The sequence below is a fragment of the Anomaloglossus baeobatrachus genome, chromosome 1, assembly GCF_048569485.1.
Source record: "Anomaloglossus baeobatrachus isolate aAnoBae1 chromosome 1, aAnoBae1.hap1, whole genome shotgun sequence".
NCBI lineage: Eukaryota > Metazoa > Chordata > Amphibia > Anura > Aromobatidae > Anomaloglossus > Anomaloglossus baeobatrachus.
This window is the reverse complement of record NC_134353.1, coordinates 632269807-632294323: the sequence shown is the minus strand read 5'-3', so window position 1 is coordinate 632294323 and position 24517 is coordinate 632269807. Positions and strand designations below refer to the sequence as shown.

At 42.4% G+C, this 24517-nt stretch overlaps 1 protein-coding gene across 1 annotated transcript in view; it reads left to right on the top strand.

The window, feature by feature from the left end:
- Positions 1-9567, top strand: part of LOC142246132 (twisted gastrulation protein homolog 1-A-like) — a 38342-nt gene extending 28775 nt beyond the window's left edge. Inside the window, exons 5-6 of the mRNA XM_075319157.1 lie at positions 5469-5755; positions 7346-9567. Coding sequence (XP_075175272.1) covers positions 5469-5716 — 248 coding nt within the window. The 3' untranslated portion in view covers positions 5717-5755; positions 7346-9567. The remainder of the gene's footprint in view (positions 1-5468; positions 5756-7345) is intronic.
- Positions 9568-24517: the final 14950 nt, after the last annotated feature.

Sequence of the window (24517 nt, the reverse complement as noted above, 5' to 3'; positions counted from 1 at the left end):
ATTGCAGGGTTCATAAAGTACAATCTATCAAAATATGGAATAAATTATCCAAATTTCTAAATGAGGTAATTAGAAATAAATCAAAATGCCAGAATTACGTTTTTTAGCAACTGCAACATTTTTACATTACTAAAAATGTCAGCTCAGGGCGAAAACAATCAAGCCTTCACAAAGCCCCAAATCTCAAAAATGGAAAACATTACAAATCTTGGAAAATGGTGAAACAAGCACATTTTATTTTTTTTTTTTACAAATTTCTGAATATTTTTTCACCACGTCAATAAAAAATACCAAAACAACCTGTTCATGTTTGTATCTGTGGAATTGTACTGACCTGTGGAATCATACTGCCAGGTCAGTTTTACTGTATAGTGAACACGGTGAGTAATAAAAAACAATTGCAGAATTGTACTTTATTTGCCATTTCAACGCACTTGGATTTTTTTCACGCTGTTCAGTGCATCACAGGATAAAATAAATGGCATTACTCAAAAGTACAACTTATCCCACAAAAAATAAACCCTCATACGGTTATAGGGATAGAACATAAGGATATGGGGATAGCTGCCTCACTGGAGCAGTCGCTACAAGGAGAAAACAAACCACCCCAGGGACTTGGAGTGAGCAATTATAAGGAGAATAAAACTTAATTTTAAAGCATACAGCCAGGGGCTGGTGTTATCAGGCTGTTAAGGCTTATGGCTATTTGGCCCTTCCTAACCTAAAAATAATAGCCCACGGCTTTCCCATACTCCCTCGTTCACCAATTTATTAATTGTGAGAAACTCCATACCTGCCGCTGACTGGGAGTGACCTATGGAGCCTTGTTCTCAGAACAAAGCTCCATAGGAAAGGATGGGCGTTGTGTAACAATGCATTATTGGATTACGTCAGTATTTTGAGGATTCATTTTTAATTAATAAATTGGTGAATGAGGGAGTATGGGGAGTCTTTATTGAAATAAACCATTTTTTTTTCCTGTCTGTGTTTTTTTTTATCTTTACACTTGCCGGGTTACTCATGGGGATGCCTTATAGACGTCCTGGGCTTGATGTCAGCTGTTAATTCACATCTAACATCAACCCTGAAAGTATTACCCCAATTTCCACCACACCAGGGTAAATCGGGAAGAGCTGGCCAAAGCGCCAGAATTGGTGCATCTAATGGCCACTTCTGGGGTGGCTACAAACTATTTTTAGGCTTGGAATGGACAAATAACCATGGGCCTTCCCATCCTGATAATACCAGCCCCCACCTGTCTGTTTTACCTTGGCTGGTTATCAAAAATAAGGAAGACCTCATGCTGTTTCTGTTTTTTTAAATTATTTAATTTAAAAAAATCAGCTTGGGGTCTTCACTATTTTTGATAAACTGAAAAGGTAAAGCATACAGCAGATGGCTGTAGCCCGTAGCTGTCTGCTTTACCTGCACTGGTTATCAGAATTACTTAAAAAATTGAGATCAGCGAAAAGTTTTCATTACACTGACCACTGGACCTCCTACCATCAATATGATCTGCGCTAGAGTAATATTACCTACAAAGAATTGTGTACCACGACCCAATCATAAAACAATATTTTTATTTTTTATTTGTATGAAATATAACACACAACTTTATTATCTGAAGTATATAAAATATTGTCTGACAGTATTTTATATACTTCAGATAGAAAGACCAACAGTAAATTTTGTTATATTGTAATAACATACTGTAATGTATTGGACAGTAGGAGTGCCCTTTTATGGCTTATTGTCACTTCGTCCACCTTTTTAAAATAAAGTTGTGTGTTATATTTTATACAAATAAAAATATTGTTTTATTATTGGGGCATGGTGCGCAATTCTTTGTACAGTAGGTATACTGGTTATCGAAAATAGGGGGGACCACATATCATTTTTTTTTTCAAATATGTATTACCTATACACATTTGTTTGCAGGGCAATTATTCTGCTCTTACACCCATTTTGCTTCCTTTTGCAGCCCCTTAGCTCTTACTACAACAATTTTAGAGCACCAAAGTTCAGGTCCCCATTGACTTATATGGCGTTTGGCTTAAGTCTGAACCCGGGAAACCAGAACTTCCACCAGTCTGCTCATCACTAACGCCCCTTTCACACATCAGTTTTTTGCAATCAGTCACAATCCGTTGGCTCGATGTATCAACGGATCCATCGCAGATTGTGGAAAAACAAGATCTGATTTGCTTGGATTTCTGATACTAAATAAAATAAATTGGAGCATACTCGGTTAAAAAAAACGGAATTCGTAGCCGGATTCTACCATTTGACGGATTACGATGGATCCTGCGCCCATAAGCTTTCATTCTACCAAACAAAGGACGGCGACGGATCGGTCACTGCCCGATTTTTCGATGTAGACAAAAGGCGTTACTTTGTTCGTTGTCTTCGTCCGCCGGAGAAACAATTTTCGATGGATCTGTCAAACGACAGATGAAACGTGAGGCCATCTGTCGCAATCCGTCATTAATACAAGTCGATGAAAAAAAAATGGATCCAGCGGCATCAGTCGCCGGATCCATTTTATTCAAAATTCGACGGACTGTGACTGACGGCAAAAAACTGATGTGTGAAAGGGGCTTAAATCAACTCTTATCAGACTTCTAAAACGTCTCAACTGAAATTACTTTCACTTAGGTTGAATTCAGCCATCTGTGAAAAACAGTCAATGAGTGGATCGTAATGTAATGTAATGGACCGTTAATGGATTGCCAGCAGGTCTTAAACCCAAAATCAACAGCCTCCTATATGCATATAGGGTTGTTGAGTTTGAGTTGGGAGCCCATGGACAGACCATATATCACAGCTTGTAAATAGAGCGTGTTTTACGGATGTCTGAATTTATCCTTAAAATTCTGGTAGGAGAACAGGATTCGAAGTACTCCCAAATTTATAAATCTAAGTGCTCAGACTGCGTAATTTCCAAAAGTTTTTGATCTCATCACTATGTTTTGAAATCCTGAGGTTGGTATAAAGCAATAGACTAAAGGCCGCTTTACACGCTGCAATATCAGTACCGATATTGCTAGCGTGGATACCCGCCCCCATCGGTTGTGCGACACGGGCAAATCGCTGCCCGTGGCGCACAACATCGCCCAGACCCGTCACACTACTTACCTGCCTAGCGATGTCGCTGTGACCGGCAAACCGCCTCCTTTCTAAGGGGGCGCTCCATGCGGCGTCACAGCGACGTCACTAAGCAGCCGCCCAATAGAAGCGGAGGGGCAGAGATGAGCGGGGCGTAACATCCCGCCCACCTCCTTCCTTCCTCATTGCGGACGTGACGCAAGTAAGGAGAGGTTCCTCGTTCCTGCTGTGTCACATGGAGCGTTGGAACTACTGCAGCAACGATATTCGAGAATGGACCCCCATGTCACCAATGAGCGATTTTGCACGTTTTTGCGACAATGCAAAATCGCTCTTAGGTGTCACATGCAACAACATCGCTAAAGCGACCGGATGTGCGTCACAAATTCTGTGACCCCAACGAGATCGCTTTAGCGATGTCGTAGCGTGTAAAGCGGCCTTAACATACATAAACCTCATCTCTTATCCCTCCCCTGTTCTTCTAGAAATACAGGTACAGTACAATCAGCGGTTCCAAGCTTCAAACGCTTTGAATACATTGAGGGTCAACTGAGACATGCACATTTTGTGCAAAAAATTCTGGTTTTCATTCTGTCCCAACCAACTGATTGTTTTTTCTGCCATTCACACATATACTCAGTCTTGGATAATTGCTGCATAATCCGCTTGTGCTTCAGTTTATGAACAGATGACCAGACATTATGAATTTACTGGTACAGTGTAGAATTTATGCTTTCTTTAATAATTGCAAGCTGTCCAGGGCCCAAAGTGCTAACGTTACCTTTAATTGGTAGAATATTGTATTCACAGTAATAGTAGATTGCAATATATTGTATATTGCATTTCAGATTAAAAAATTGCCTGCAATGAAGTGTCTGACTACGTTTAATTCAGTTATTTGGTAAACTGTGTAACTAATATTTTGATCACCGCCACAGTTAGATTACTTTCTAATTGCACATATTTGCTGCAGACCTCTGTATAAACTGCTGCAGATATCATAACGGAAAAAATGTGGGAAAGCCGCACATTTCACCCATTACAAAGGGTGAAACTGGCACCTATATCCGCAGCATGAATTTACATGCTTCAGATCTCAGATCTCAAGCCTGCAGTTTATGCCAGTTTATGCTGCAGATACATTTCACAGAATAAGATTTCTTAAAAACCCATGGGAACCATTGCTCACAGGATTCTCTGGGTCATGTCTTTAGGCTGTCCTAAATTATTAGCCTGTGAGAAATGCTCCTTGGTAGAGATCAAAGAAATTATCACTTAATAAAAAAGACCACATCTCTGGATACATATGGTGGATTAAAAATAAAATCCATACTCAGAGAATACCAAACCACACCACTCAGTTTTGAACTGGTGGTGACAGCTTTCACCTTATGCAGGCCACATTTTACAAAACTGACATACTTCTACATACTTATGCATATTCTTATGGAATGCTTCTAACATACATGGTTGGAAATCACTGTTTGAGCACACAACAGGCCTCGGAAATAATACTATACTCCTCGAGTATAGTGAGTATTTTGAACACAGAGTTGCTTCACAGAATTTTATAACGTTGGGCTGTGAAACAGAAAAGTTTTTTTCCAATAAAATGTTGCTTTAGCCTCATGTTTTTCATTTTCACAAGTGGTAACAGAAGGAAGAGAACTTCAAATTGGGTAACGCAGTTTCTCCTGAGAATGCAAGTACCCTATATGTGGTCATAAACTACTGTTTGGGCACATGGCAGGGCTCAGAAGGGTAGGATAGTCATTTTAGAGTGTAGATTCTGCTGGAATGGTTTGGACTAGTCTGGTCTCCGGCTATGGTTGCTAGTCAGATCTTTAAATATATATTCTCATAAATACAAGAGCGTTTCAGACAAAATGTACCTGACTGCAGTCGTGAAGCTAGGCCCTGATTCATGCTACTCAAATCAGATGACAGGTTCCATTTAAAGAAACTGTGTTATGTATCTGCCAGGATCGTTTTTATTGAAAATATTTTTTTGGCCAAGGTGGATCTGTCGTCATACAATGCGGTCTAGTTTATGGACACTATATTATAGTGTCAAGTTTAAGCCATATGGGTTAATAGTACAGCAAACCTTTATCAGGCCAGCATGGTGTAATAACAGATTTGCTGTAAGGATCTGAAATCATTCAGTGTGACATGAAATAATATGCAATATCTAACAAGTACCCTTTCATATTGCTGTATAAATAACAAATCCATATTGATACAGACAATGGAAAGAGAGAATCAAGTATCTATATTGTCATTACTCATACTGTTCACCAATTTATATGTGTGCCATGTACAGTACATAACAGTCAAAGGTGTTCCTTTCTTTTTCCATTCAGCTGTTCCTGCTCCGTCTTCAGTGAATACATCCAGTATATGCACTGTAATGTACTTTAAATCCTGCATGTCTATGAGACGTTGTCATGAAACCTGTGAATTTACTGGGTCCTCCAGATATCGTTGGTTTCACAATGGTTGTTGTCAGTGTGTGGGACCAGACTGCTATGGATATGGAAGCAAGGAACCACTCTGCCAACAGTGTCACCCTAAAGGAGCACTGACCGCTGGAGAAGGAGATTCAAAGTAGTACTAGAGAGATTCACAAAATTAAAAAAAAATGTAAGAGGTGAGCCTTAAATCCATAATATGTAGTGCATTACAAGTTAATTCCCGTATTGTTTAAAAAGGAGCTGTACTTCAATAAAATTTGCATAAATAAATAGTACAGACGGATATATAAAAACTGTAATAAGTCTTATGAAGGCAATCAGCTTCCTTCCCCACTTAACAGCCATTTCTTCCACTCCCCTCTGCCTCCTGGACTTGTCATCCACTTTGAAAAAAATACTCAAATGTGACACAGTGCATTATTGTATATGAGGAGAGGAGGGGGGAAGATACTGTATGGCACAAGAAGAGGAATTAGGCAGAAAGAGACATATAAAGATCATGGTGAGCTTTCTAACAAGTCATTACCTCCTCCCCATCCCTCTCCAAAAACTCGTTTTAACATTCATTAGCACTGTATCTGGCCTGCAAAAGTTGTAAAGCTATTGGTCGAGCATGCTCAAATGCACTTAACGCCCCTGGAGACAAAACATGTAACAGCCTGGTTTGAGCACAATTCATCTATACTATGATGAAGATCCCAAAGATACTAGCTGCATTTGCACTTAATACCTTTGTCTAATTGATAAAAACAGATGCACATATGACCCTGTCTAATACAACATCCCCCATAAAGTATCCACATTGCTCTGAAATCTGTATTGTGGGACAGCTCAGCTTTACTGTGTTCAACTGTGCTATGCATGCAGGGACATGAGTATGAACATTCTCTGAAGATCAACATGAACTACCAATGACATGTACAGTTAGTAAATAGTAATAAATATTGGTCAAATAGTCACCTCATCCATGGAAATAAAAATTACCTATATTGAGATCTAGCTATCTCTATTAGGATGCGCACAGGAGAGCAGAGGAAGGGGCTTACAGCACTAAGAAGAAGCAGTGTGCTGCTGGGAAATGTAAATTTAGTGTATAAGAATAGGACCGTCCATTTAGCTCTGTGAATTAAATACACAGAGAGGCAGAAAGAGATGAAAAAGGCACAAAGGTACAAGTAAGAAACTTTATGTTGACTTCAATCATATATTAACAATAGTCATGCAGATACTGAGCTATGTAAAAAAATATTGGCACTGTGGGAATAACCCTTTAAGAGACAGCTCTTTAGGAGGGGGAAACAGGTGCAAATAGAGGATACAAGTCATATAATAGCCAGATATAGGGCCTGATTCATCCAAGCTTTGAAAGTTATGTTTTGGCACAAAGTGAGGCAACTCTAAAATTTTGCCAGTTACAACGTTCTAGTTCCATTTTAGCTTAGCTCCAAAATCATGAGTGGAGCTGGGGTGGGACGGGGTAGTAGTGACTTCCATTCATCAAACTCATGACAAGCTGTGGCATTCCTAACGCCACAAATCTCACTCCAGTCCTTGACTGTAGTAGGATTTGAGGGGAGGCACTCACAACTTGTCCGATGGTCTTAATTCAGAAGCCCCTTAGTGAATCAGGAGTGTCTGACCCCTGCATGCGTCTTTATTAGGACCGGCATGAACATCAGTATAGCTTGTTCTGTAAAGTTGCTTGAAAATACAAATAACTTTTTTGAGAGCGTCCTAACCACAAAATCACTTTCTGATTCCTCCAGGTGTGAATGCTTTCTATGCTATTTGTATTTCTGGAAAACCAATCTCTACCTAGCTTAGCCGGTCTCTAGAAGTGAGCAAGTTAAAAAGAAAGAAAACATCAAAAGTTGGCAAGATGTAACAATTAATCCTGAAATGCATTTTATCTCTAATGTTTATTTTTCACTAAACCAAAAATTAATTTTCAATGTGATTGAACATCATGTTTCCCAATTCATGTCCAGACAACTCTCATCTATCCAGAACTACGATATAAGCATTTGTACATCTACCATATGATACGATTCCCTCCTTGTACGGAAGAAAACAAAAGGCTACATGGCCCTTAGCTTACTGTGCGATTAAACATGGCTGATATCACAAACCGCATATGTCAAGTCGGCAACCTTGACCTATATTAGGTCATCATTTAAACAATCAATAGTGGATGACCATCTTAACATGCAGATTCCTAGACTATTTAAGCTTGGTAAGTGGATATAGTATTAAAGGCAAAAAAAAAAATCTATTTATTTTAAGAAAGTGCACCATATTACAAATAATAGTTCACCACCAGTAGGGGGCCCTATTCACTTTGCTGTATATGTCAGACTTATCAGGAGGAGGAATAGCACAGAGATCTACACTATGATGTATACTAGCTTGACAGAAGCCATATAGTCATTTGCTTCCATGAGGAAATGATTGATGTATTTAGCGGGTGCATTCCTGGTGCATATGCACACAAACACTGCGAGCGCACTATGAATACCCTTGGTAGCAAGAAGAAAATGGCTCGAGCAAACAAAATATTGTGCCGATGGGTCACACATCATATTTTACGTGTGATTCTCACTTTTTTTTTTACTTTTAGGCAAAATGGACATTCTGGGAGACAAAAGATACTGTTTCCATTATAGGCCTTACCTTTCTGGAATAGATTTTTAAAAAGCAAATAAAATCGCAATAATATCCATTTATGTTTATTCCGATAGGATGAGGTGTAATAAAGCAGAGCCAGAAACTTCTGCCAGCTGCTAGGCTACATGTGTCAGAATATGGGCTCAATAAAAACAGGTTTAGGCCAGGTATATACTGGTATTCTGTCCACTGTCAGATGCCCACACTCAGGAGGTATGCGCCTGACAGTGGCAATGGTCAGGATGAATGCCAAGGCATCCATCCACTATAGGTACCTATTGTAAAAAATATCTATACAGCATGGTATATGGCTGTATTATTTTTTTTGCAGTGACCCTCAGTATAGGGAAGCACAGTCTTCATAGTCCCAGTTTCAAAATGATGAGAATGAAATGTTTTGTCTACACAGCGATCTGTCCAAGGTCAATATTCCAATGCTCCCCATGACAAACACATTCTCTTAGGGGTACTTTACATGCTGCGACATCGCTGCTGATATATCGTCAGGGTCACGTCGTTAGTGACGCACATCCGGCGCCGGTAGCGACATCGCAGCGTGTAACACAAATGAGCGACGATCAACGAGCGCAAAAACGTGCAAAATCATTGCTCGTTGACACGTCGTTCATTTTCATAATATCGGTGCTGCTGCAGGTACGATGTTGTTTGTCGTTCCTGCGGCAGCACACATTGCTATGTGTGACACCGCTGGAACGACAAACATCTCCTTACCTGCGTCCACCGGAAAAGGAGGAAGGAAGGAGGTGGGCGGGATGTTCCGGCCGCTCATCTCCTCCCCTCCTTTTCTATTGGGCGGTGCTTCAGTGACGCTGTTGTGACGTCGCTGTGACGCTGAACGAACCGCCACCTTAGAAAAGAGGCGGTTCGCCGGTCACAGCGAAGGCGCAGAGCAGGTGTGTGCATGTGACGCTGTCGTAGCGATAATGTTCGCTACGGCAGCAATCACCACATATCGGCCGTGCGACGGGGGCGGGTGTTATCGCGCTCGACATCGCTAGCAAATGATAGCGATGTCGCAGAGTGTAAAGTACCCCTTAGACCACTGCCTTGGCCAATTTCCATATTGTCTGGTAATTTCATTATTCTTTTGCTTCTCCACTTATAAAATTGCTCAGTTTCCCTCTTTCCCTGTGTTTGATTAATGTATGTAATAACGGACTTCTGCACTGACTACTTTTATCTTAATTCTATTGTATATACTGTTAAGTAGAGTATTTTGCCTGAAAAGGTCATATGCAGAGCTACTAAAATAATCACTTATGCCTTGTTGTGTATGTGTTTTTCTAAGCCAAATAAAAATTAATTGGAAAAAAAAATCTTAGTTCTGTTTTTTAATTCGTCCACCAGTGCAGTGAGTTGATAGAAGAAATAACGCTTATACAGCCCAATTGATTTCCACAGAGCTTTACACACATCTTTCACTGTGCCCATTGGGGCTCACAATCTAAAGTCCCTACTAGTATGTCATTGGAGTGTGGGAGGAAACTCAGGGAGAACATACAATCATTGCAGATGTTCATTTGTGGCTCCCCTGAGTACATCAGGGTGCCACAGGGTACTGCATCCTTACCCAGGATGCAGGGCCTTCCCCCCATGGTTCGAGGTTCCTAAGAAATCAGTGTCACTACCATAAGCACCACAAATCCCAATCAACACCTCACGACCTGTCAGACACACCAGTGGGTTGGTCTAGCTGGAAAAAGGCCACCCACCTAGGGGTCAGGCAGACTGGTGGGAGAGAGGAAGTAAGAGAGTAGAGAGAGCCCTCAGAGAGGAGCTGGGGAGAGTGAGCTCCCGGGAAGCTAGACCGAGGTTGGGTCGCAGACGGTGGTCCGGGACCAGAGGAGTCGGGGACCGGTGGCAGTGACATTTGAAAGGGGTGCGACGGACATAGTCTAAAGGACTGTCAGCACCAGCAAGCCCAAAAGAAACTGACCGGTGCCGAGCAGGACGGGGTACAGGACCTAGGTCAAGAGCCGATTCAACGTCCCGGCAATTAACCTGCAGAGGAAGGAGACCTTCAGGGACCTTCCCACAGAGCTCAGATATTGGGGGCATCAACACAACGCAGGGGACAGGGTTTTCCAGCCAAAAAGCAGCCCACTGAAGTCCCAAGTGCCAGCCCTCAAGAGCACAGCTACACTTCACAAAGTAAGCGGGGCCCTAACAGCTTCAAGCCACTGGGCCACAAACAGACAATTAAATTGTGCACGGAGGTATGCTCCGGACTATGAAGTGACACTGGTGGGAGCGGATACCTGGATGGGCTCCCCGCAGTGACTGTGGCACACAGAGAACTTGGTTTACTTGCAGCGTGTGTGTCGCCTTTATAATCCTCATCCAGCACCATGACTACCCACAGTGAGTACTCTGATCCCCTGCACCCTGCTCTCCCAAGTAACCACCAACACCCCTGAGCCCGAGGCCATCCCTACCTGTGGAGGGACTAACATCAGGCTGCTTAATTCCATCTGCCCCAGTACTCCTCACAGCAGTGGCGGTACTCCCATTACTGCAACCCACAGGTGGCGTCACGAACTTCTCCCCTGTAAATATCCCCCCCTTTCACGGATCAAAGTGTCCGCCAAGCCGGGTCCGGGCCCCTCGAGCCACCACAATCCCGGATCCGAGCAACCCGACCAACATCGGGGCGGTACACATTCACCCTAACTGATTCTCTGTATACTTCTGATCAGATACAAAGGGGCAGATTCATTTACACTTCCAGATAATCGTGAACGGACATTGTTAAAAATGCTCATTTAACGATTATCATGCTGTGTAAACAGGCTGCAACACAAGAGATCTTTGTTGTCGGCTTTGTGTTGACCTGTGTAGTAGTGAAAGTAAGTCCAGCTCACCCCGGAGGCCGCTCCATTTGTCGGCAGTAGAAAGCACAGGATCGCGCTTCTGCTCAGTGTTGGACACAGATGAAGAAAATAAGTGATCCAGCTTCCAGGTAGCTTTAAATAAAACTACAATTTTTAATCAAAATTCTTTTTAAAACACAAGATCCAAGATACTAAAATAAAATGTGATAGAGTAGGTCCAATGAATTGCGTGACCACCACCAGATGGGTTTCGAGCGAGACGTTCTTAGACTGGGTGAATACTCTGGTCGTGGTCACTCAATTCATGCAACCTACTGTATCACATTCTATCTTTGTATCTCGGATCTTGTTTTTTTTGTATCTCAGATCTTGTTTTTTAAAAAGAATTTTGATTAAAAATTGGAGTTTTATTCAAAGCCATCTGGAAGCTGGATCACTTATTTTTTTCATCGTTGTCCTGTGTAATAGGACTTGTATTGCTGAGAACAATAGCAGCCTATCCGCACTGAACGAGATCTAATTTAGATTGCTCAGTGCTTATCTTCTACTTTTGTCTGCCTGTGTAAATAAGAATCCAAATGACTGCCAATTGGTAAAACCTTTAAGGCCCCGTCACACTAAGCAACATCGCTAGCAACATTGCTGCTAACGAACAACTTTTGTGACGTTGCTAGCGATGTTGCTGTGTGTGACATCCAGCAACAACCTAGCCCCTGCTGTGAGGTCGTTGGTTGTTGCTGAATGTCCTGGGCCATTTTTTAGTTGTTGCTGTCCCGCTGTGAAGCACAGATCGCTGTGTGTGACAGCGAGACAGCAACAACTAAATGTGCAGGCAGCAGGAGCCGGCTTCTGCGGAGGCTGGTAACCAATGTAAACATCGGGTAACCAAGAAGCCCTGTCCTTGGTTACCCGATATTTACCTTTGTTACCAGCCTCCGCCGCTCTCACTGTCAGTGCCGACTCCTGCTCTGTGCACATGTAGCTGCAGGACACATCGGGTTAATTAACCCGATGTGTGCTGTAACTAGGAGAGCAAGGAGCCAGCGCTAAGCATTGTGCGCTGCTCCCTGCTCTGTGCACATGTAGCTGCAGCACACATCGGGTTAATTAACCCGATGTGTGCTGTAACTAGGAGAGCAAGGAGCCAGCGCTAAGCATTGTGCGCTGCTCCCTGCTATGTGCACATGTAGCTACAGCACACATCGGGTAATTAACCCCATGTGTGCTGTACTAGGAGAGCAGGGAGCCAGCGCTCAGTGTGCGCTGCTCCCTGCTCTCTGCACTTGTAGCTGCGTGCGCTGGTAACCAAGGTAAATATCGGGTTGGTTTCCCGATATTTACCTTAGTTACCAAGCGCAGCATCTTCCACGCGGCGCTGGGGGCTGGTCACTGGTTGCTGGTGAGCTCACCAGCAACTCGTGTAGCGACGCTCCAGCGATCCCTGCCAGGTCAGGTTGCTGGTGGGATCGCTGGAGCGTCGCAGTGTGACATCTCACCAGCAACCTCCTAGCAACTTACCAGCGATCCCTATCATTGTTGGGATCGCTGGTAAGTTGCTTAGTGTGACTGGACCTTAAGGTACCGTCACACATAACGAGATCGCTAGCGAGATCGCTGCTGAGTCATGGTTTCTGTGACGCAGTAGCGATCCCGTTAGCGATCCATCTACCAGCGATCAGGCCCCTGCTGTGAGATCGCTAGTCGTTGCAGAATGGTCCAGGCCATTTTCCTCAAAGGCGATGTCCTGCTGGGCAGGACCTATCGCTGTGTTTGACACTGTGTGACAGGGTCACAGTGACTGCTGAGATCATTATACAGGTCGCTACTGCGACGTGTATCGTTCCTGCATCGTTGGTTGACATCTCACCAGCGACCTCCCAGCGACTTACCAGGTTGCATCGTTTTCGGGATCGCTGGTAAGTCGTTGTGTGTGACTGGGCCTTTACCGATCGGTGATCTTATCGTGCCGTCAGTCGGTCCATGTAAACAAATCTTAAAACTGGTATTGCTCATGCCAGTTATAATAAAGGGTTTGCTGGAGTATGATGCCCTTAACAACCGTGAGCAGTAATTTTATGTCCCTATGGTCATAGTGTCAATCCCCACCTGCTGCGGCAGGCTGCAGGCAGGGATCCGTGCACATGTCAGCTGATTTGTACAGCTGACATGTGTGCCTTGCAGGTACGAGTGGAATCGCTATTCATCCGTACCTGTTAACCCCTTATATGGCGCTGTCAAGATGTGACAGAGCCATTTTAACGGCGATCGCAGTAATCTCATACTCACAGGCTGCCACCGAAAGTCACGTGACGTGACCATGTGGATCCGATAGTTGTCATGGTAGCACAGGGTCATGTGATGAGTCCTGTAGCTCACATGACTCAGGTCCATTAACCAGCAGCTGAGTACTGCCTGTCACAATAGATGAGCATTTCTCCCAGTCTGAGCGGTGCTGGTCTGATCGGGAAAAATGAATGAGCGATCAGACTGCTAATCCTTATAGTCCCCTAGGGGGAATAGTAAAATAGAAAAAAAAAAGTTTAAAAAAAGTTTTGAAAAAGTAAAAATCCCTAAAAGTTCAATTCACCCCTCATTTTCCCCATTGAAAAGTAAAGGGTTAAAAAAATAAAAAATATACATATATTTGGTAGTGCCGTGTTCAGAAATGCCTGATCTATCAAAACATAAAATCAATTAATCTGATCGGTAAACGGCGTAGAGGCAAAAAAATTCCAATTGCCAAAATTACTTTTTTTGTTGCCGCAAATTTTGCACAAAATGCAATAAGATGCGATCAACTGACCAGCTGACAGCTGGCTCGGAGAACCTTTGACATGCTGGTTCCAAGCAATCAATTGAACTTGCATTTTTCAGGTGCAAATACAATTGAAGTCCTGACTGAAGACACTACCAGGTCAGGAAGATGTCAGCAGCGTTATCAGGTCATCTGATCACTCTGCCAACATCACTCTCCGAAGCCGCATAGGCGTGAAGAACATTGGTGTGGTAAGCACTCCACTGGAGCAGAAGAAACTGAAGATGACAATGACGGGGCCCAGTATGGAAAGGAGAGAGAAGTGTGGAGGCCATGTATCATAAGAGGACAATGTGCGTGCTATATTTTGTGCAGGGTACACAGTGAGGTGCAAATATTTATTTAGGGGCACATCATTAGGCAGATATTTTTATTCAGGACCATTATTATCATCATGTTGCTATTATTAAGGGCACTGTGTTGGGATGTGCTTACAAAACCCGAGATGATGGAAGTTTGCAGAGATAAGCTACAGCTGTAAAAAGTCATCATGGCATCTGGACAAGATGAAGAGGGAAAGAAAGAGAACAACCCTAATCAAGGAAAACGACATCTATATGGTACTTGGATGTAAATGTTTATTTGTGATACTGCCTGGATCCCATCAGTACTGTGGTTCTTGCATGGTCAACAGTCTGACGATGACAGAGAACAACAACTCCCAGTATCTCCTTACCATTGTTAAGTATATACTGGGAGTTGTAGGTTCATGCGAACAAATGTATATGGGTTGACCTGACATTATAATTGATGTACCATGTACTGATGGTGCTTACGGTGCTGAATTCATGTATGAATGGTAGCCCTAAAGATGAATTCATGAACTGATGGTGGTTCTGGTGATGTATGCCTGTACTGATGGTGGTTCTTTTGATATATTCATGTACTGATGGTGCTTCTGATCCTGTACATGTTACAATCCATAACTTGTAAGACTACGAGATACATGTGTATATTAATGAAGTGTTATGCCAGCTGACAAGTTAAGGGTTACTATATTTTTATTTATGTTTGGAGTATTAAAGTGGTTGTCCATGTTTGTGTTGAAAAATCTGCAGTCACTCTATGCCCTGCACACGCTCAGGACTCTCTGTCAGCAGGGAGAGTGGGAGGTCATGAAACTACAAGTGATGATTTGCATACATGTGGTCACGTGCTGACTAGACATTCCTCGCCTCTCTCAATGCAAGTGAATTGTGTGAGGCTGGACACGTCTAGTCAGAATATGGCCGTCAGTATGCATATTACATACTTGCACTCACATGACTATGCACTCTTGCCGCCGGCATGGGAGAATTCTTAAATTGCAATGCACACGCTGTGAGAATTTAAAAGTGTACACAGACCTAGAGTGGCTGCAGACTTTCATCACAAACCAAAACAATCCCTTTAATTACCAAATTAAGCACATAGCATGAACAATCCTAACAGTGTTTAATATACTAACTGTTAAGATTCAACTCTGCTTGCCAACTCCAGCAGCCATCACACTATCACTCATATGCAATTTTCATACTTATGGTCATGTGACAACTAGCTTTTCTTCCTCCTTCTCTCAGTGAAGCAGTGGATGTAGTTTTTCACTAAATATTGACAGAATTATGAACAGCTAGTTAGCATGTGACTAAGTGCGCACATGAGCGGTCACATGATGACAACGCAAACCCCTTGAGCGGCAAGGGGCACCAAACTCTTGCCCTGGGTGACAAAAAACCTAGATCTGCCTAAATCAGAGACGCAGGCATTTGAACTGTGCGCTGATAACAAGTGGGATGGTTTCTCTCCTCTTGAGTCCGCAGGACACGGCATCTGTGGTTCTATAAAGAATTTCACATTTTGATTATACTGATCACAGAACAGTTTTCCATTTTGCCTCAGTACAGTTTAAATGAGCTTTGGCCCACAGAAAACAGCAGCATTTCTGGATTGCGTTAACATATGGCTTTCTCTTTGTATGATAAAGCTTTCACTTGTATTCCTGGATTGCATAACAAACTGTTTTCACAGACAATGATTTCTGGAAGCATTCCAGAGCCCATACAGTGATTTACATAACCAAATGTCTGTTTTAATGCAGTGCTGCCTGAAGGGCTGTAGATCACTATCCAATATTGACCATCGGCCTTGTCCCCTGTGGATATGGATGTCTCCCGAATTAATGAATCTTTTGATGAGATTAGTTACCGTAGATGGTGGGATAATCAAAGTCTTTGGAATTTTATATTGAGGAACAATTTTATGAAATTGTTCCACAATATTCGGACGTACAGTAGTTGTTCACACATAGGTGAACGTCTGACCACCTTGGCTTCTAAGAGACTCTGCCTCTCTAACATGCTTTTTATTATACAGTTATGTGATATAGTTTAAAATTGACCCTGCAGATGTTTTTCATTAGTACAACTTATTTTTTCAGCAGTTTGTTAACCGTCTCAACTTTTTTTGAGATGCGTTGCTGTCATCAATATCAATATGAGTTGATTTTTTCCAAATGAAATAGAAAAATATCTAAGTTTCAACTTATTTTACGTGTTTTATTGTGAATAAAATGTGACTATAAGAAATTTCCAAATCATTGCATTCTTGTTTTCTTTACATTTTACAAAGCATACCATCCTTTTGGAATTGGGTTGTAGAAAATATCTGTGTACAAACAGATTTTAGTACCCAATAGAGCCCATGAAGTTGTATACATATATATAGATTTGTATGGCTTCAGTGCACTGCAGGTAAAGGCTTCATACACATGAATCTTAAGACGTAGGAATTAAAATTGCCATTTTTATTACAAACTTTTACAAAAAGTTATCATCAAAAACAACAATAACTGTTTACTTGTTTGGTGCTTTACAGTCATGTCAAAAAGTAAGAAACTCCATGTAAATTTCTTTTTCATTTTCAATATATACGAAAATATGACATGTAATCTCCATTTGAATATTTTTAAAAGCGAAAGTGATATTATGGAATTGCAATAATTTATTAGACTAAAATATCCCACATACTGTACGCCATTCATTTCTATGGCTCATTTCAGCAGGCATTACTTAAATCAATCTGTAACATCAAGTACGAGTTTTCCACACATAAATATATCTCTATCCCTACTTTTAAGCTGACCTGTCACCATAATGTGCTGCACTATGAAAAGCCTGCATATTATGGTGACAGGTCCGCTGTACCATTAGATCAAATGTCACAAAAATAAAATATTTTGCCTTTATGTTAATAGCACCAAAGACCACATACCATGATCTGTAATCTCCTACGTCTGAGTCCACTATATTCTTTAGGACAGGGGATGAATATTACAGTTTACATTTCCTTTTCACTTTCCGTGCATCTAAAATCAGTTTGCTTATCCTGGTGGCTTTATTCTTGCTCAAGTAAATGTAGACATAAAGTGGCTTGCTAATTAGTCACATCTTACAGATCTTTGTACAGTATATATTGAGGATTTATTTTTTTCCGGAGCCTCTATATAAGTTTACGTAAAGTTTTGACTTCAAATAAGTGATGCAAAGTTGTATAATGGCTCTGTAGGTGTAAATTATTGAGTTGTATTTCTTTAGATGGCATTTTGTGTGCTTTCTAAACAAAACAGTGCTTCTTAGTACGGTAGCTATTTTAGGTATCCAATAAGTATTTTTTTTATTCAATTTCCAGGTGGAGACCAGATATCGCATGCCCAATATTTGTGTTTTTGTGACCATATGCTCTTAGATAACATATTTGTTATAAGTACATTTATTTTTATATTGATCACCTATTCTTAGGATAAGTCATCAAAAGAAGACCAGTGACAAAAAAACACCAACTACCCCTTATATCAGCTGTTATCTGTTTCAGCAGAGGTTGAATAGAAACAGTCTACAGAGCGGAAAATAACAGCTCCACACAATGTTTGGTGGTTGCTGCTGGGTACTGCAGATCAGGTTTAACTGAAGAAAATAGGAGCTGATCTGAAGTGCCTGGCACTAGCCACTAAATATTTTACAAAGTAGTCTTCTGCTCTGTATGCTGTTTAGCATCCGTCCATTGCCAGATCTGATAACAGTTGATCGGTAGGGGTGCCAAGTGTCTAACCTCCATTGAACTCATATTAATAGTCTATCTGTAATGCTCGGCGCCGGAGATGCTACTGTGGCGAGCAAAAGTGCACCCACTGGACCACAGGGGAACCCCGGGCTTGCACTTTAGTGGGGTAAAGAACGGAAGTATGGTAGCGGACCCCCAGGGCAGGAGTGGACACAAGAGCAGACAGGGCTGAGTCTCAAGTGTGGTCAGGACGGACAGGCAGAGTCACTAGCAAGGCAGATGGCATGGCCGGGAAGGACAGGCAGAGTCACTAGCAAGGCAAGATGGCACAGCCAGGATGGGCAGGCAGAGTCACTACTGAGGCTGGCACCACCAGAGTGGCAGAGGCAGATGGCACGGCCAGGACGGACACAGACACTAGTACCAACAGGGCAGGATGGACAGGTAACAGGAACCAACAGGACAAGATGGACTGATACAGGCAAGACAGGACTGGAATAAGGTGCCATCAGGGCAGGACGGGCTGGGACCAGGTACAGGCAGGACAGGACTGGAACCAGGTGCCAACAAGGCAGGATGGGCTGGGAACAGGTACAGGCAGGACAAGTATGGAACCAGATGCAAACAGGGCAGGATGGGCTGGAACCAGGTACAGGCAAGACAGGACAGACAGGGCAATGTTGTGGATAAACATGCCACTTCTGTGTGGTAGGTGCTTAAGTAGGATCCAGCCCCGTACATAGCAAAGAGCAAATACTTAGCACTTAAATAGATGAATAAACTGATACACCGTGATCTACACCAGTGCTACTTTCACTCACAAGCTGAGAAGACCATCTACACTGCACACTGATGAAGGTCTGTAAAGCGGGCTTTACACGCTACGATATATCATACGATATGTCGTTGGGGTCACGTCGTTAGTGACGCAAATCCGGCATCATTTGACATATCGCAGTGTGTAACAGCTAAGAGCGAGTGTGAATGAGCAAAAATACTCACCTTATCGTTGCTCGTTGACATGTCGCTCATTTTCTAAAAATCGAACTTCCGGTTGTTCATCGTTCCCGAGGCAGCACACGCCGCTCCGTGTGACACCCTGGTAACAATGAACTGCAGCTTACCTGCGTCCCGCCGGCAATGCTGAAGGAAAGAGGTGGGCGGGATGTTAACATCCCGCTTATCTCCTCCCCTCCGCTTCTATTGGCCGGCCGCTGTGTGACGTCGCTGTGACACCGAACGTCCCTCCCCCTTGAGGAAGTGGATGTTCGCCGCCCACAGTGAGGTCGTTTGGAAGGTAAGTATGTGTGACGGGGAGTTACAACATTGTGCGACACGGGCAACAAATTGCCCGTGCCGCGCAAACGATGGGGGTGGGTGCGATTGCAAATGCGATTGCACGATCAATTGCAGCGTGTAAAGCAGGCTTTAGACTGAAACGTCTGTCCTGTATCTGGTCAAGCTTACTCAATTAAATACCAGTTTATTCAACTATTTGAGTACCAAGTATTTGCCCTTTGGTAAGGACAGACAGGGCAGACACGAGGACCTGACAACTAGCTAGCTAGACAGAACACAACTAACTGAACTGAAAGTGTTGATCAGTCACCTCCCCTAGTGGGAGCGTGCCATAAATACCCAGTGCCTCTCAACGATAGGTTGAGAGGGACTTCTTAGGAGTGGCGCGCTGGCCCTTTAAGAGGAGGGCTGCAGTGCGTGCGCACACCCTATCAGCACTCCCTGAAGACCTGAGATGCGTGCACAGGCTGCGGGAGGGGGAAGCAGGATAAAGCCACGTGGTGGACCACGGGAACTCTAGGCAGCATTGTGAGAGCCGCCGTGGCGGTGAGCGAGAGTGCGTCTCTTCCTTAGGCAGACCAAAGAGGGACGTCAGCGCTACACTGTCCCAAGGTTAGGACATAGACAACCTCTTTTTACCTAAAATAATTATTAGAATATTTTGTGTGTAAAGGCTCCCATACACATTAGACTAATGTTGTCTAAAACCACCAACATTAACGGGTTTGGAGTATATTCTAATGTGTTTGGGGGCACCGGCCAACTGATTGTTGGCTAACCTAAAACCTATATAACAATGAAAAACAACAAAAAAACAACCTCTTCTCAAAATAGTATGTATTGCAAAGTGTGCACAGTACCAACATTCCAAGCTGTACTATTGAAAAATGAGATTTTTGGCAAAAAATTGCAATTTTTCGAGCTACCCCGCCACGTCACGGCAAATCTCTTTGGGGCAGTCCTAAACTAAAATATTTTTATTTAAAAAGTGTGCCATGCGGCCTCACATATGCAAAAATAGAACTGCACAGCACGTACCTTGTACTTTTCAGTCCCGTCTCCATGACTGATTCATGTAGTGGGCGGGACAGGCCCAAGCACATGCTGCTTGGAATAAATAGCCAGTGGACAGGGCTGGATGGCAATGTGTGAACAGCCATCAACCGCCAAAAAACAGGACAGATGGAAAAATAAAATTGAGGTGCACTGCAAGATGGGGACCAACCTAAAACCTATATAACAATGAAAAACAACAAAAAAAAACCTCTACTCCACATAGTATGTATTAAAAAGTGTGCACAGTACCAACATTCCAAGCTGTACTATTGAAAAATGAGATTTTTGGCAAATAAATTGTAATTTTTCGAGCTACCCCGCCACGTCACGGCAAATCTCTTTGGGGCAGTCCTACACTAAAATATTTTTATTTAAAAAGTGTGCCATGCGGCCTCACGTATGCAAAAATAGAACTGCACAGCACGTACCTGGTACTTTTCAGTCCCGTCTCCATGACTGATTCATGGTTGTGGGCGGGACAGGCCCAAGCACATGCTGCTTGAAATAAATAGCCAGTGGACAGGGCTGGATGGCAATGTGTGAACAGCCACCAACCGCCAAAAATCAGGACAGTGACATGCCGTGACGTAGCGGGGTAGCTTGAAAAATTGCAATTTTTTGCCAAAAATCTCATTTTTCAATAGTACAGCTTGGAATGTTGGTACTGTGCACACTTTGCAATACATACTATTTTGAGTAGAACTGATTGTTGGGAAAGATGTCGATTGGACATAGCCAATCTTTAGACTGCAGATTGTTTGATTCTCTAGGAGATAAGCTGCCGGCAGACATTTTGGCGGCTTTCTCATAGAGAACACAGGAATGAATGGAGAGATGGCCCTTTAAGGTGTATGGCCGGCTTAATTCTCTGTACATCAACTGTACATCAGTTTTAGTAATATCATAAAAATATTTTCCACTCAAAATGCACATATGTCACAAAGTTACATTCAGTTATGCAAGACCGTAACTGCTAGTTACAAATTCTACATTCTTTATGCTACCTGCATTTAGGAAATATATAAAATGTGTTGCTATCTGTTGATGTAGATGTTCCTGTAAAAAAAATGCTACTCAAAAAGTGGCAGGTAAACACTCTGTATAATCTTGAATTTTATTTAGGCCTCTTTCACACGTCTGTGAAAAACCACGCACATTTTTCACGGACGTGTCAAAGGTGCGTTTTGCCCTCCGTGAGCCGTGTTTATGGCACACGTGTGTTCTCCGTGTGTTATCCGTGATAACAGACGGAGAAAGGAAACTTTCTGCTCACCTGTCCCTGGCGTCGCTGTCTGTGGTGCTGATCTTCGGTCTCCGGTCCTGCAGACTCCCCGCTGCTGCTGCTTCCGGCCGCAGTGAAGTGAATATGCAATGAGCATAATGAGCGGTGGTCGGCAGCAAGTGACAGCAGCGGCAGAGACAGGAGGGCTGGAGAAGGTGAGTAATGTTTTTTTTTTCTCTCGCAGACATGTGATTTCTCTGGTGCGTGTCACACGGAACACATCTGTGTGGTCCGTTTGTGTTTCGTGTGACCCGTTTGCGTTCCGTGTGACACCTGTGATGACGGAGAGAAAACGGACATGTTGCCGTGAGGAACACACGGACACACGTATGCACGGCACAGACAAACGTTCCGTGCATAAATACATATGTGTATACAAGTCCATTAAAAAAAACAAGGTCTACGTGTGTACGTGTCTCCGGTACATGAGGAAACTGACCAAACACGTACCGGAGGCACGGATGTGTGAAAGAGGCCTTAGGAAGTATTTTGGTCGCATTCTTAGCCAAAAACCAAGATTTTTAGAAAAACGTTATGCCTTGATATGAAGTAGGCAGTGGCACCTGCAATGTTATATTTGGGGCATTAATATGAATTTTTACAATTCTGGTTCATTTATGTTAGAAGTCTGAAAATTGTCCAGACATGTGAAGGAGTTACACCCGCGCACTCTTTTTTATAGAATAAAATAGCATAAATAGTGAAATCTCTCCAAATCATGATCAAGACAGCTGTTTTATCCAGTCTAGATTTCCTATGTGCTTTGCTTATTCATAGGCCCATCTGTAATTAAAACACCTTTATGATGTGTTTTTATTCACATGACTAAATAAAGCATTACTAGTTTTGACATTTCTGGTAAGTTATATATAATGGAAATGTCATGTTTTTTTGGGATAGGAAAATATGAGTCACTGTAAATTGAAGCATTTTTCACAGTGTCCTCACTACTTCTTTAATTTTCTTCCAAATATGAAGGTTTTTTTCCCATCAAATAATGTTTTTGGATTGCTCCATTTATGTAAGACTTGTTTGCTCAATCCTTGCTTTATCCGTCATATTCCCATATATTCTGTAAGGTCAATGTGTTGCGTACAGCTATAAATATATAAAGACAGGTTTGAAAGATGTAATATTTGTCTTTAAAAGTAGCCTTCTCTAGTCTATATTACATACCACGCTGTTTGCCTACTCTTTCCTAATTACTATGTGGGATTCTTTTTATTTTTAAGCTTGCATTTTAATGAAACAAATTATGACCAGCAAAATATTCAGTTTTGAAACCTCTGTCCTTTCTTCACTTCATCAACCCCATTTCCAGCCACCCACCATCTGTTGTTATAGATCCAGGCAGTGAAGCCCCCTCCCCCACCATGGCTTTTCCATCCTCCACATTCCCATTGTTTGTATCTTTATTTTCAGTTGACCTTTATTTTCTACTGATCTAACAGGAAAGAATTCTTTAGAAATTTCAATCTTTTGTGTTATTCATTTAATAGTTTTAGAAAACTGTTTACAAAAAATATTTTTTGCTGTTTAATCAGACACTTGCCTTTTATTTTCCACGTTTGCACTGTTCCCTTGCCATGATTGAGACTTCACTACATGCAAGGATGGAGGTGCAGAGCCCGAGACCCTGTCATCTGGATAGATTTCCTGCAGTATTTTTCTATGGCTTTTCTGTTTCAAGATTCCATAATAAAGTGCCCATAACCTACTATGGACCCGTACTGTACATCTCTGTGTCTCTGATTTTACATGGAGGTTTTTCACAGATTTCAAAAGAATAAGCAAGAAAACATACTGGCGTGCTCCATTTCATGCAGCTATTCTAGTATATGCACACAATGTCTGGAACCTGCCTGAAAAAGCGCTAAATGAACAACAAAACTACTATGTTGTGATTTTTGCAAGTTCTTTTAACGTCGCTAGGCTTCAGCAGTCGACTAAAGAAGTAACCTGAGCATTCTTCAGGCATCTTCCACTTGCAAACTGCCACTATCTTATAAACAAAAGTTAAAAAAAACAAGCAAAAACAATGCAAAAGGCACCAAAAATGACTCTTCAGGAAAAACACCGCCAGCGTTTTCCTGAGGCATATGCCTGTAACAAAATCGATGGTTCTTAGGGACACCATGGGCACAAACCCTAAGCATTTCTTAGGCACAATAGTTACATACAAGTAAGGGCTCATTCAGACAAGCATATAATTGGTTCATGGGCGCAAAGGACCGCAGACAGACTCATTATAGCCAGTGTGCCAGTGCGTGTGGACAATTTACCATGCAGACATTCTCTACTATAATTAAAGGGGTCCACCACTTGGTCAACCGCTGATTCCCCTTATTCATCCCCGTAAAAATAATAAGCTTTTACTCACCTCCAGTACAGCCATTTCAGCGATGTCTGAAGCCGCGTTCCCGAGGCCCATGTGACATTGTTATGACACCCTGGCCTAGCGACCAATCAGAACCAATCATGTGACATGGCCCCAAAAACGCGACTTCAGACATCGCTGGAACTGCAGCCACACCATAGAGGAGTATAGACTGATTTATTTTTACAAGTGTGAACAAGGAGAATGAGTAGGTGTTGTCCAAGATGTGGACATCTCCTTCAATGCAATGTAAAGGCAGCTCCTGCACATGCCTGCAATGTGGCTGAGTACACAGAGCTATAATACAGCTGTATGAGCCTAACTACCATATTTAGAGACCATAAAGGGGGCCTTTACACGCTGCGATATTGTTAATGAATTATCGTCGGGATCACGGTGTTTGTGACGCACATCCGGCGTCATTAACGATATCGCAGTGTGTGACACTTATGAGCGACCTTAAACGATCGCAAAAGCGGTCAAAATCGTTTGCCGCGTAGAGGTCGTCCTGAAACTAAAAATCGTTCTCTGCTTATTAGCGATGTTGTTCGTTGT